We start from the raw sequence: 14,817 nt of genomic DNA on the forward strand, positions 1-14,817 counted from the left end.
TAAGTGTAGGCTCTTATATTTTAGTTTAAGACTATATCATTTTATAGAGTACCAAAATAAGCAAAGGATCAGCACTCCATACAAAGTGTTAGTTCTTGTGAGGAGGGTAGAAGGGAAATGGATTTTAATTACACTAAACTTTCTTTTGCAAGTCTAAAGAAAACTCCATTTCAGCAAAACATGTTTGGGTTTCAATTCCCCAAATTTCATTAAATAATGTTTCTTTTAAGACAATTTACATTTTTCTCATTCAAAGTAAAGGGATGATTTAAAGCACTATTAACAAGGAGGTGGTGCTGTTAATGTTTAATGTCAATATGCAATGGCATCTGCTATAAAGGCTAGAAGAGCAACACAAGCTTATCTTTACTTCTGAAGACTACTAGAAATTGACTAACACTGGAGAAAGGTTTCAAGCACAGCACACGAGCTCTAGGCTGCTGCCAGGAAGCCTCTGCTTGTCCATACACTGCCACGGGGACTGCCAGCACCCTCCAGGGCCCTGATGGCAGCAGTGCCACGTGCTCTCACGTGTACCCCGTGTCCCTCTCACAATGGGTACATCTCTTCCCTGTCTTACGGCATTAGAACGCAAGTTAGCAGCTAACATTGCCACTACAATTTTACAGAAGCATAAAGCTGAACAAAATAACAGTTAAAACAAACTGAAGCTCTGTTAAACTCCATGACAATCCTTCCTCCCGTCCTACTCCCTGTCCAAATCCTCCTCCTGCTCCTTCCCTAATGGCTATTTTACAATAAAGAGGTTAAGTGGATTTACATGATGCAAGCGCAACTCAAAGACTTTTGCCCTATACACATAACCATGTTAAACTGTGAATTATACATGTGATAGATCTCTAACAGAGCAACCACCAGTTTTTTAAAGAAACACAAGTATTTCAGCATGTACAGTAATGAGTTTAAAACTGTCCAACATTGTTGCTTTCATACATTCTCTTCCTCTTTATAGCATTAACGGGATTTTAGACCTTGATGGCGACAATCCCAAACAAGAGTAAAATGAATTTATTTTATTGCAAACAAACGTCTAGAGTTAAACTTCTCCACCCACTTTCTTTAAAGAGAAAAGGAATCAGCAGGCTAAGGAGATACACCCATTTGAGAATTGACATGATTAAAAATTAAGATATAAAATGGGTGACTCACAGTTTCATTAGCTTACAAAATGGTGGAGGTAACTACTACAAGCACACTAGGTATACAGTATTTTGTGGGGAAAGAGTTATACAGACACACAGCTAACTTCATATAGATCCCATTAGACAACTGGATTTACAACAAGTTTTGTTTAATAAGAAATGGGCAAAGCCAGCTTCTTTTCAGAATCAAAATGCAGAACAAATGGAAAAAAAATTATGGTGTTGTACCTTCACAAGTTTGAGCCTCCACAAATAAAGCAACCGAGTTTTACAACTTTAAGAGCTTCTACATACACTCCACCATCACTATTTAGCCCCAGGTTTCCTCTTTGCCCCCAACATCTTATTGAGTTCCAAATGTTACAAAAAAGTCCTAGTTATTGCCAGAAACTTTTGCCTCCCCCTCCTCCCCTCCCCACCCAAGAGCTTCATAGAGAGGATGGAGTGTAATAGGGAGCTTTACATAATCTCATGGTATTGAGGGCTACTAAGATGCCTCCATACTAATCTGGTTGCTAACATTTCTATCATATTGTGACATGACTCACGACTGTTTCTTAGAAATTGGGGGATGGGGAAAAAGGAGAAAATTCTTTAATAAAAAGACACCAGGTACAAAGCAACGTTTTACTTTTGTTGTGGTAAAAAAAAAGTCACATTTTACAGATAAAATGTAGAACCCTGAAATACTGACACATTCTCTTTTCGTGCACAATGCTGAGGTTCTCTTACGAATCACTTTAAAACTGCAATTAAAAATGTACAAAAAAAGAAAAGAAAAAATCAACCCACAAAGCTTCTAAAAAAGGAACCCGCAGGCACTTCCTCTTGTGGAATGTTTAAAAAGTTAGCCTACTAAAGAAAACAGTCGACTTCTTGTGAAGGTTTTGGAGAAATATGTATCAGTTCATTTATTTGGGTATTCAATAATATCCTTGGTGATAATGCTGACTCCATGGCTTCTGACCCCAGAATTGCTGCAACAGATTAATAAATAGTTAGCTTTAACCTGCAATCACATAATGGTTAAGTTTCTTACTTTGGGGGGGAAAAAAGCATTTAGCAAATGTCTAGTTCCCCTGGAACTTGAGAAGATTAAAGTCCTCTCCAACAGCAGCAAGCTCCTGAACAACTGAAGGCAGTTAAAAGTTCACTTCACAGCAGTAATGTGAAGCCAAGTACTACATACCATTAAGAACATTAAGCCACAGCTGGTATTTGATATATCAAGACCATCAAGGCAGATTAAGTTTTGCACAGGAAGCTATTTATAGTGATATTACCTAGCATTAGAAGATTTTGCTATCCACTTTTGACTATGCATCTCTTTATTTTAGTCAGCATTTTACAACATTCAAGTTAACAATCAGTAAAAAGGTAAAGTTGGGACTACTTACACCCTGCTGCCACTGGTTGTAGCCCTGAGATTGGTTTTTGTAGCCACGATTATTTCCCCTTCCTCTGAAGTTCTGCAAGAGGAGAAGAGTTTTTAACTACTTTGTCTAGATGCATTTTTAGCAGTGTCCTAATACTGATCTTTATTACCACCAAAACATCGCACACCATATAGAAGTACCAGCCCCAGGTTAATAGAAAAACACACCACCAAAAACACTAGAATACCAAAAGCCTCCTTTCCTCCCCTCTAAGCAACTGCTTTTTAAGCACAGGGGCAAGAACCTTAGAATTAATAAACCAGCTCCAACTGTTGTTGCCTGGTCTGGAAAGCTGGCTAATCCAGTTTTGACTCACCCTATTTCCAGCTGCTAAATGCACCAGGACAACTAAAAATACAAGAGCTTGTCTATTTTTAGTTAGGAAAGGCTGTAGTTGCTACAAGGATATGTTATCTGATCAGACAAAAGGATATGGGTCACACAACTGAAAATAGACAAGCTAGCCCACAAAACTTCAACAGAACTTAAGGTACAACAAAGGGACACTGATACAAGTAGATAAAATTTTGCTTTTCCCCTGTTTGTCAGTATTAGGCAAACCTGAGCCATGTTTACTGGCTTGGGCTCCATCTGCTGGCTCTTCAGTAATCCCAATTTTGTTTTTCCAGTAATTCCACAGATATTCCATCAGGTAAGAGCTAGCTAGTGTGTCTTTATTAGTCACGTTTGACACCAGACACCAAAACAAAGACTCTGTGTGCAGAGCTATTTTCAGAAAGTTCTCTATGTGTTTGATTAAGATACACTATGACCCTCAGGCCAAACAACAGTTGGGGAAGGGGAAGAAACACACAAAAAACCAGAGACCAGCCTTCACACACATGTGGTAAAAATCTTCAATTGTAACAGGACAGAGGTACAGCCCTAACATGAGCCCTGTGCATCAGCAGTTGTTACACAACACTCAGAGCCCTGGGCACATGCATTAAACTAGAAAGGCCTTGCAGCATGCCATCAGTGTAGCACCACAACCAAGTCTGTGACTCCTCACAGGCACCAGAGCTGTCAACAACACCCGAAGTACTGCAGTTCAACTAGTCAGTCCCCCCTCAAAGCATCACCTGGTTGTAGTTTCCCCTGTTGGGCATTCCACCTCTGTTATAGTTTCCTCTGTTTGAGTAGCCACCTCTGCTTGGAAAGACAGGGCCGCGAGGATAGGGGTAGCCAATTGCTCCGCTGCTGCCACCGCCACCGCCGCCACCTCCACCGCCGCGCTGAGGCATGTTGCCTCCCCTCCTGTTGTATCCACCACGATTGCCAGGGACTGCAAGGGAGAGAGTTACTTCAATCAAGTAATTGCTAGGTCTTACAGATTTCCTACACCAAGATGAACAGTGCAATCCAAGGTCTGAAAAGCTTCTCATTTAGGATGGACCATTAACTTTGTACTAAAATGTTAAACTTAATGAAATTGAGATCAAGGCTCCCTCTACATAATAACTGCAATGCAAGTACTACAACCTTTTCCCCAGCAGCAGCAACCTCCAGAAGTCACAGATTTATTTCCAGGCTCACCTCCTCCTCTGAAGTTGCCCCTCATGTTGAATCCTCCACGTCCTCTCTGACCCCTATTAAACTGATTTTTATTGCTCTTCTTGTTCTTCTTTGAGCCAGTGTTCTGCTTCTTTTCTGGCGGAAGAGCTTTCTTACTTTCTTCTTTATACTGTTCCAAAAGCTTCTGAGCTTCTTCTTTTTGCAACTCTACATAGATTATTTCATCAAAACATTCTGCTACCTCTGGCAGTGTGAAGTTCCCTATAATTGCAAAAACACTGAGTATTCAGCATCTACATTCAGATAGAAGCAAAGCCGCAATTAAACCACCTATCCCCTATTCTTCCTCCCACCCGCTGCATCCCCCCAGCATAGGGACAAAATTACATAATCTGAGCATTTAGGAAATATAACAGTGACAAAGGAAATAAACAGGTCTTCATGGAGTTGCCAGTACTGTTCCAAACCTCGAAAACATTCTGCCTATCTTTTTTTTTTCTTTTATAAGCCTCCACTCAGAACACCAGTTTCTGCCAAATATATCACGTATATAGGGCACTTTATGCCAAGACAGCTTTGTGCATCTGCATGAAGCGTATCACCGTAACTGAGTAGTGTTAAGGACTGCAGCAGAGGGAACACAATATAGTGTTATCCTACCAAGTTACAATAGTCTTCCAGTTTTGTATAAGTACAACTGTTTAAGATAAAGTGGTTTTTTAGACTTCACGTTTACTTAATCCGTTAAACAGATACTCAGCATCCTAAAACACAGTATAGGATTATGTTCCATGCCTTTCATTTTGAGAACTGCATGCTCTGGAAGATCTTTTCCCTCCACCTCTGCCTTCTTTTGTGTTCTTTGCTTGTAGTCTTCATCTTTTGGGCAAACAACAACTGCTTTGCGCTGGAAGCCTGCAAACAGGCACATTTTTCTCCTCTGCGCAGCTGCAGACACATTTGTCTGAAAAAAATGCAGTAACTTACTACACGTAGCTGTCATTGTAAGAGTTAAGGAAGTCAACTTATGGTGTATAGACTTCACCTCTACAAGAGCTTGCAATGAAGTTTACAAATAACTGGACATAAAGATGCTGCATAATGCAAAGTTACGAGCTCGTATCAATGTGTTACAACACTTCCTCCCACATCCCATAAATCTAGAGAAGTTCAGACAAGCATTTGTAGTAATATCTCAACTTTGTGGCCCCTGAATGAGTAGTAAGTCAGTAACTGAAACAACTGCTATTACAATATAACTTTAATCCCAATTAATTACTACAAAACAGCCTATAGAAAATTTCCTTAACCGTTTTTCACTGAAGCTTCTACCTGATCCAAAATGAAATTCCGCTTCTTGCGAGCTGCGATCTCAATGAACTTTCCAAGACACTGTGGAGCTCTCTGCAGCAGTGTGTTAAGTTTTCCAGTGTCTGCCATCTGCCGCTTAAAACCTGCAACCTATGGAGAATTTCCCAGAGTTAGTCAGTGTAGTCCTGATACATACGGCTGACATTCTTTGCTAAATGCTTTCCACACACTTCAAGGGTTGTTCAATTTAAGGCCACAGCTGCTGCAAATTCATCACTGAAATTCTCAACTCTCCACAGAACATAAGAGATTTGTAAACAAAGACTCCACAAGAATCGGTACTGTTCAGTTCAAGGTATACTCCTCACAATACTAATTCCAGCTCTGAGAACAGTGATATATAGAGAAGTAGAAATACATTCAGTAGTCAACAACAGCTGACTATTTCTTACATTTGACCACAAAAAAGCTTCTGAATCCAGCCATGTGTGAATTCCCATCTCAGCAAGGTAATAAAATCTTTACCCAGAACCATTAGGTTGGGAAAGACCTTTGAGATCACCGAGTCCAACTAACACCACTCTTGTCAACCAGACCATGCACTAAGTGCCAAAGCCAGTCTTTTCTTCAATACCAATGCTCACTACCTAACTAATAGCCAGCTTCTTTGATACCAAAGAACCCTATGGCAGCCAAAGACCCTGCATTTACAGCAAGTTTTCAATATATCAAGAAATAAAAATGTCTTATCACTTACCATCATTTTGTCCATAATAGTATTTGTCCCAAGAATATTGTATTTTCCAGGATTTGCTGCTGCATGTTTGGTAACCCATGTAGTCTTGCCAGCTCCGGGCAAGCCAATCATCATCACCACCTATGACAAAATGTTCTGTATTTGAGATACTAGTTCAAAGATTTTCTTTAATATACAACTTAGCCCAGAAAGCCCAATGCATGCTGAGGGGAGATGAGTGGGTTGTGGGGGTGGGGAAGGTAGTGGTAGTGAATAGGTCACAAGACACTAAGTATTAAAGCAAACAAAAATGTCAGAGTGAGATGGAGCAGTCTCCTGAACTCTAACCATTTCCATCCATGTGCTTTAACAACTTTTGAGATCATCAGAAGAAACTTACTTCACAATCCTTCTTTTGCTCAGGTCCCTTTGGTCCTCGGACCCTATCCTCCAGGGGGACCTTCTGGATGAAGGTGTACTCCTCAGGGACTGGGAAGTAGGGTTCCTCCTTCTGACCAAAGTTAAACTCAACCGCACAGTTATGGCAGAGAACATGTGGAAAGAGTGGTCGCCCATCAAGAACTTCCTTGCTTATTTTGAATGCAACACCAAGCTCTTGTCCGTTCTTGGAATATGAGAGCTCTACTTCATCACCATCAAAATTCTGTTTTTCAGACAAAGCATTATTTTGGATAAAATTAGCTCACTTTATACAGTTAATTAATCACTTCACTCTACTGGCTATGTTCACTCAACTTCTGTAACACTGTTGTTTCATAAAGGAACTAAAACCAATTTTCTCTTCTAATGAGTCATTATCAATGATAATTTTGTTCAAGATCTGATTTTTTGTTAAAAGGCCTTAAAAGACATTTGTCCACAAATATGAAATTATGTTGCCAGCAGTCACTGTTAGTAATAGCTGCCGTTTCTACTGCCTGCCTATGTTAAACAACTTGTCTTGCTCCCATGATTTTATGTATTTGCTTTACTGCTTCTAACATCAAAGCAGTCTAAAAATTCAAGGATGTTTCCCCTCAAAAGAAAATATAAGTGAAAACTTACAGCAAAACATGCAATCACATCATTTTCATCAAACTTCTCACCAAAGTCTTCAGTCTCACAATTGCATGTCTTTATTCCTTTTAGAGAATAACCGTAAGAAAATTCTTCTTCACCTGAAGGAACAATTTAAACTAATTACAAAAAGGCTTTTCCTTTTAGACATAAATCACCTTACAACTACTCAAATAAGCTGCTGTTCAGAGTATTTTTATTAATGCCAAAACATCTATGACACCCCCCAATAGCTATACAAGCTCATTCTTCTATTCAATACTTTCACTTGAGATAGAACAGCAGCATTTCCTCATCCCTGTTCAAAAGCTTTACGCTGCTGGTTCCAGATTTATGCTCTCAATAAAAGCTGAACTGTCAGATAGAGACACGAACAAGTATTTTAAACTGTGAAGACCTGATTACGCACTGGTATACTTGCTGTAACGTAGTCAGAAAGGCTTTCTGAAGTTAGTCTCCAGGAGCACTTACCCCTCCCATTTTAAAGGGAGTTTAGCAGTCAGCCTATGCAACAGCTGAGGATGAAGCTGCAAGGAACAAGCTAACAGGAAGTGTCAAACACAAGGACTCAGGTGTGACTTAAGTAGAAAGCTGTTGCTGAGGTCAGAACACACCAACTCACCAATATTTCCCCCAAATATGTGTTTCAGCAACAAGTTATAAATATTATTATCATCATCATTTTTCATATATAATGAAGTTGTACTTCTTTCTTTCCAGCTATTTTCAGAAATAAGGATTTTCCCACCAAGCAAGAAAAAAGATAATGCAATTACCATGGGTTAAATTTTATACCATGCACTACCATTTAGAAGTGGAGGGAAGGGCAACTCCCCTTTTCTACTTTTGACACTACATGAAAAAGACAAATTTTTTATCTTGTCAAGTACTTAACAATATTCTCCATAACCCATACATAATCATTGGAAGAATTAATTCTTAAATTATGGTCCTAACCCTTACATGCCTGAATATTTAATGACTTTATTTGGTCCTAGTAATGAACTTTCTCATACCACATTCAGAGAATGACTCCAATTAAGATCACTTTTCACAACATACAGATTACAGTCACTAAGCTTGTTCCCCCTGCTTCAGGAAAAAACAATTTAAACTTCAGCCACATAAACACAAAAGCAATTAAACATTTAAGTATTTAAGTCTTACCAAGCAACATTCCACTTGTGTTCAGTGACCAGCCAACTCGCACTTCATGTATGTCAATGTCCTTTGTATACAGGTGTTTAACAGGAATCTTTTCTGTAACCTATTTTTAAATTATTCAGTAAAAGGTAAGCAGTATTTATTATACACTAACAAGATGGAAGAACAAAAGGTAACATTTTGAACCTTTACACTTTGGTTAAATCTCTGCAAAGTTTAAGTGATCACCTTCAGCAAAAACAAAACATGACCAAGAATATCAAACTGCAGGTAGTGACTAAACAGTTCTACCTCCTGACTTAGCAATGAAGATACCATAAATCTTCATCACTTTGTCACAGCAGTCCCTTGTCAGTGGTCAAAAGCCTTAAGTCCTATTGACATTGTATTAAAATCACAATCACTACAAATATTTATTAAAAAAACAGAGTTGCCATGAAGCTGGGACTAACACTATATTACTTAGCTAAGAAAATTTGCATTGTATTAAAAAACCTGCTTCTTAGAGGGAAAGTATTACACTATCCCTTTTCTCTGTGAGCAGACTTCCTGGGCAAGCTGCCAGCTTCCAAACAACATAACCAGATTTAAAAAAAAAGGCAACAAACAAAAACACCCCAGAAACCCCAGCAAACCACCTAAATGCACTGTAATGTACATGCAGCCAGCTGTTTTTTAACTGTCTTTAGAAACTTTACTAAAAGTAAAATGGAAAGCCCATCAGTATCCTATCAATCTCTGGAACTATTCCAGTCAGGTGACTGAGCTGAAACTCGTTTGAAAGCAAACAGGACAATAAACAGCGAATAAACTTCACTTCACTGGCCTTCCAAAGTTACAGGTATCAACAGACACAGAAATCACTGCATGCAAAAGGTAGCATAATGGGATCACTACCCAATTCTCATGGTAACAGCTACATTTGAGAGCACTACGGAAGAGAACAGATTAATATACACAGGCCCATCATATGCAAAGAAGCCTTTAACATTGCTAAGTCAAAAAGGAAGAAGAAAAATAAATTCAAGCCTTGTGGTTTTGCTCCTCTTCCATTAACAAGCTGGAGAAATCAGTTTATTAGAAGGCTGATTGTTCTTTGCCTTTCTTACTCTTCAGGAGAACTCTTGTTCTCAAAATTCAACTAAGTGCTAAATACTCACATTCAATGCATCATGTCAGAGTTAATGATGTTGAAAGGGACCTCTAGAGGTCATCCAGCACAAATCCATGCCTAGAGCAGATCAAACTAAAAGACTAAGCAGAACCAGAAAGGACCGTCTGGATAATTAATATTTCTTAAAAAAAATAAGTCAAGCTTTCAGTAATTTTCAGAAAGCACAAGCAAACTTCTGAGTAGAGAGTATAAAAATACTTCCAGTGTTGATGCATGAGATGACAAATAGAATTAATGACTAAAATATAAGACCAAAAGTCTCATATTCAGAACAAATGTAGTGTTTTGTGGGTTGTTTTAAAATTTCTGGTTTTTGTTTGTTTGTTAAATCAAAGTTATTATAAAAGAGAAAACAGTTTTGCAAACTGAGCCATCTTCTTTTAAGAGAAGGCCGTTCAAGAGTCCTGTTCACATCAGTTTGTTTCAACCAAGTCCAAAAATTGTGATAAGTATAAATATTACATTCAAGTATGCACAAGTCTCCTATAAACATTAACTCACCTTCATCTCAAAGCAGACTTTGCCTTTAGAAACTCCATAGGAGGCTCTCCCTCCAGCCCAAAGGAAAGCAAAGCTTTCCATGGTCAGAGAGGAAGCACTAAACCGGTCTCTTGAGATTTTAAAATGCAGGTCACAGTTATCTGTTAACATAAAAATTATTCTGTTTACTCTGATTACAAAATTAAGCACAGGTGTCCAATTTTATGCATTAAAGATAATGCCAGCTTTTAAGAGTGATTTTAAAGACAAACTGTCAGCAAGTACACAGGATCTTTCAGAGAAGCAACATGCCTAGATGGAACTGCAGACTGAAGATCAGCCAGAATCTTAGGAAAAGCTAGCTAACCCATCTTCACTTCTGTCACACAAATTCCCTCTATTTTTTCCATCTGCATCTGTTTGAACCCTCTGTCAGTTACCTCTCTCCACCACACCGAGCCATCGGCACTGTGCTCTCCAGTACCCTCTAGAGAGCAGACTCTGAAGCAGTCTCACTGCTCAAGCCCAAGAGCTGCTAAGAAGTAAATGTGGACACTAATGTTTTTATCTAAGTACTGAATGTAGTCTTTGGTTAATACAGTCAATTAGCAAGTCAAATTAGATTATGTCTATTAAAATAACGGCAGTTAAGTCAGATGCAGATATGCTAAGTACACAGAGTGTGCTAAGAGAACCTACTTCAGCCCAGAAACACGACCTACACGCTGAATTCACCTATCACCCCAAGAACCTAAGCAGAACCTTGGTTTTACAAGCATCTTCAGAGCTGCACACCATGAAATTGCAAATGAATCTCCCAGTAGGTTTCAGAAAAACAATGCCAAATGGTAACAAGAGGTGCAGCATGCAACACTTGAATTCCCCAGAGCAAGGAATCCACAGAAGCAGCTCCAAACCTACCTGATGGTTACAAGAAAGGAGCAAAATGAGCAAAACAGTTCTGGTATAAAATCTGCAGGATGCCAGAATACACTAAAATGCAGCCTGCTCTGTACTACTGGCAACTCTTCTGCACAAGATTTTGTTTTGTTTGCATACAGCCATCCCCAAATTCAAATATATTATTAGTGATCCAAGTGTCTTCTCATTAGCACTGCTAACTCTTATTTGTTGAAAAACAGATAAAATCATAGAGAAGAAACCCACCTTTGCAGGCTACCTTTAGAATGGGAGATGAGAAACAGAATTTGAAGTTACAGCTTCTTTGTAAGACACAGGCAATAAAAGGCACTTAAGAGTGGCTAAACCTCTTACATGTCTGGATCACTATCCAGAAGACAGTGCCAATTCATTACACAATTCAGCCTTACAGCTTTGTTTAAATCTTATCTCTAGAGAGTCTGCCAACACTTTAAATCAGAACTTGTCCAGTAACAAGATTTTCCGCTAGAAAATGCTATTATTACTAGAAACAGTAATAATGAAAAGCAGTTATTTACTCAGCTATTGGAAAAATCCAAAGCTCCCACAGGAGTGGCTACTCACCAGGTTAGCAGCTAGAAACTTGAGACTTAGTTAGCAAAATGTCAGGGATGGCATATCCAGTAATTTACGTGACTGTAAACTAATACCTCCTTCCATTTCAAACCATTTCTTGTGGAATAAAACCACCTGAAACTTCTAACAAATATACCAGACAATGCCAAAAGTTAAGCTTTCCTTCTATGGCACTGTAAGAATCCAACAAGTTCAAGCATTACTTCAAGTTTTCTAATATTGTGCTGAGTCCTTATACTTACCCCCAAGAATACATATGTTAACTCTGCCATAATGGAATGTTACAGTAATAATGATGTTTATAATCTGCCTCAAAAAAAACCCCCGTTTGCAGACACTTCTCAACTTCTATGCTCTGCTGACCAAGTCTCTTAGCCATCCCACTTGCACAAACCACCACCCAAAGCCCACACACCCACAGGTTACATGAATGGGTCATTTCTGAGGAGGCATTATTAGATTTTGTTAAATTTATTAAAAGATAGAAAGAGCACTCCACTAAATAGGGGTAGTTATGCAGGAAGCTCCCTTCCCCAAGTGTATTTTGTAAGCACTTATGCTGCTGTCTCTCAGAGCTTTCTGGGCAGTAGTGCTGGACAGCTGTCCCATCGAGCTGTCTGCAGGGTGTTCTATGTGCACTCTACACTTACCCACCTAAGCTTCCACACCAGATTAGGGTTTTGGTTAAGATTTCTTCACAGAACTGTCTATCACTACAGAATTCATAGGAAAAACAAGCTTATTACTGCTAACATACTCATAGCCTTCTGTTATTTTGTTTGCTAAAAATGGATGGAAATACAGTATTTTTCTTGGTTTTTTTTAAAGTTACCTGTAATGAAAATCAACAAATGTTATCCTCCCTGTCTCAGAAAGTGTGGCATTAAGATTAGAAGCCTTAACACCACACCTTTCCAGAGCAAAGGAAAGTGTGTTTACTCACAAGTATCAAGACAAACCACTGTGTCGTCAAAATGTTCATCTTCTTCTTCAACAGGTGGTTGAGGGGACTTGGCCCTGAAAAAACAAAACCAAACAAAACATAATAAGGCTACATGTATTTTCACGAAGTTAAAACAACACTTCTGTACTCTATTCCCCCTCATCACAAAATGCTGCCCAGCACCAATTCTGTTTACCTGCTATACTTGTTTTCCTCAATGTATTCAAAGTATCCTCGGCCATGGTCTTCACGTGGTCTCTTTACTCCCCTCTTCTTCTCACCAGGCTTTTGCTCCGTTTTACCATCTCCTGTAACAGAAGCAATGAATAATTTACATTACTGTAAGTTTTATTTTAATTGGAAATAAAATCGGTATAATGGTTTCGACTTTGCAAACTGCAGCAAGCTACAGCATGAGATAAGCGGTAACATCTTAGAAAGGAATTTTACTATGTTATTAAGGTAAAGCCCAGTATGTTGAATTTTCACGGGAGACTCAAAACTAGTCGCCAATCAGAAATGATTTAGCAAACGGAAGTCGCCAATACACCACGCAGCAGCCAATACGGCCCTCAATGTTATGAGCCCCACTTAAACCATCACAAAAAAAAAACAAAAAAGAAAAGAAAAAAAGAAAAAACTAAAACGATAAAAAAACCCTCCTGACCCGCCGCGCCTCCAAACCCGCAACACCATCACCACCCGCCCACCACGGAGGCAGCGGGACATAGCCAGCCGCTCGCAAGGGCACCGTGCGATGCGCACGACTGCGCCTCCTCCCGGCGGGCCGCGGGCGGGAGCCCCAGGGAAGGGATTCCTCCTCCTGCTCCCGCCTCCATTGTACCGCCAGGCCTTCCCAGCGCCATCCCGTGCGGCGGCGGCCCAGCCCGGAAGTGACGTCAGGCGCGCCCCGCGCGCACAATGCACAGCGCGCCCCAGCGGCCCCTCGGCCGCCCCTCCTCCCGCGCCCCTCCCCCTCCCCCCCGCCGGGCCAGCACGAGGCGCGGGGCCGCCAACGTCCTCCCGCGCGCGCCCCGGAAACCACCCCCACCCCCCCGCCCCCCCCGGCCGGGCAACCCCCGTCATGGCGGGGGGGCCGGGATTAATGGGCCCCCACCCCGGTTCCCGCCGCCACGCTCACTCACCCCCGGCGCCCTGCGCCCCGGGGCGGCCGCCTCCGCCGCCGCCTTCCGCTTTCTTCTGCTGCTGCTGCTGCTGCTTGGCGGGGCCCGCTGGGCCAGAAGCAGCGGCGGGCCCCGAGGCGCCCCCGGCGCTCTTGCCGGGAGCCTCCTTGGCGGCAGCGGCGCTGCGCGGCGGGAGGAGCGGAGGGGGCTGCTGCGGCTGCTGGGGCTGCGGCGGCTGCTGGTCACCGTGGCCGTTGGCGTCTCCGGCCGCGGCCTCCTCCTCGTCGGCCAATTCGTCCTCCCCCTCTTGGAAACCCTGGTCGTCGCCGTTCTCATCATCCTCCTCCTCCTCTTCCTCCTCCTCGCCGCCCGCCTCCTCCTCCATGGGGCCGCCCCCGGCCCGCTCGCCGTTCTCCTCGCCCAGCTCCATGGCGTCGCCATCGGCGGCCTCCAGCCCTTCCTCGTCGTCGTCCTCCATGGCGGAGGCCGCGGCCTGGCCGGGGCCTCCCCCCTGGCGGAGCTGCGCGGCGCCCCCGCCGCTCTCGGCCGCCTCCCCCTCCACGCTGCCGTTGCCGGGCTCGGCCGCGCCGCTGGCGGGGCCGCCCCCGCCGGCCTCCTCCTGGTCTAGCGCGGCCTGGAGCCGCTCCATGAGCTCAGCCTTGAGGCCCTTGTCGGAGAGGCGCCGCTTCTTCAGCTCCTCCTTCAGCTCCGACACCTTCAGCTTCTTCACGTTCACGGGCGAGCAGCTCATGGCGGCGGCGGCGGCACTGGCGGCTCGGTCCCTGGGCGGCGCGCGGGCGGCGGCGAGCAGGGACAGACGGGCGGCTCTGGCTGTGCGTGCGGTGTGTCAGTGCCCCGGCGGGCGGTGGGTGCGGGCGGGAGGCGCGGGGGGTTCGTGCGGCTGCGGGAGCTGCGGAGCCGGACCCGCCTGGCGCCAAATCCTTTCACCGCGAGCTCGCGAGGGAGACGCGCCTCGCGGGGCCGCGCACGCACCGGCGCCGCGCGCGCGCCGCCCCGCCCCCGCGCACGTAGGCCCTCCCGCGCTACCGTAACGCCCGCATTACCGTAAATACCCGCCCGAGCGCAGCGCTCCCCGCCGCCCCTGGCCCGCCGGCTTCCTCGGCGGCGGCCAAGCGGCCGATAGATACAGCGCTCCGGCACAATGAGCCCGCTGCC

The 14,817-nt window shown here is 43.1% G+C and overlaps 1 protein-coding gene across 1 annotated transcript; it reads right to left on the reverse strand.

Annotated features, from left to right (window-relative positions):
- On the reverse strand, positions 1-14,591 carry HNRNPU (heterogeneous nuclear ribonucleoprotein U). Its single transcript, XM_058019545.1, has 14 exons — positions 13,663-14,591; positions 12,714-12,825; positions 12,518-12,591; positions 10,078-10,217; positions 8,406-8,505; positions 7,227-7,339; positions 6,562-6,825; positions 6,183-6,302; positions 5,447-5,575; positions 4,910-5,078; positions 4,136-4,375; positions 3,682-3,884; positions 2,561-2,632; positions 1-2,140 (listed from the first exon to the last, which is right to left on the reverse strand). Exons 1-14 carry the CDS (start codon positions 14,390-14,392, stop codon positions 2,087-2,089), a joined length of 2,520 nt encoding a protein of 839 aa, XP_057875528.1. The 5' UTR covers positions 14,393-14,591; the 3' UTR covers positions 1-2,086.
- Between the last annotated feature and the right edge of the window lie 226 nt (positions 14,592-14,817).

This window comes from Melospiza georgiana, chromosome 3 (genome assembly GCF_028018845.1).
Source record: "Melospiza georgiana isolate bMelGeo1 chromosome 3, bMelGeo1.pri, whole genome shotgun sequence".
Lineage (NCBI taxonomy): Eukaryota > Metazoa > Chordata > Aves > Passeriformes > Passerellidae > Melospiza > Melospiza georgiana.

What these genes read in the sequence shown, in the direction of transcription:
- HNRNPU (XM_058019545.1), bottom strand. Translation starts at nt 14,392, where the DNA reads ATGAGCTGCTCGCCCGTGAACGTGAAGAAGCTGAAGGTGTCGGAGCTG. An exon ending in CACAAGTGGAATGTTGCTTG is followed by an intron (nt 7,340 to 8,405) that starts GTAAGACTTAAA and finishes TTGTTCCTTCAG; the next exon opens with GTGAAGAAGAATTTTCTTAC. An exon ending in GGAATTTCATTTTGGATCAG is followed by an intron (nt 5,079 to 5,446) that starts GTAGAAGCTTCA and finishes CATTTTTTTCAG; the next exon opens with ACAAATGTGTCTGCAGCTGC.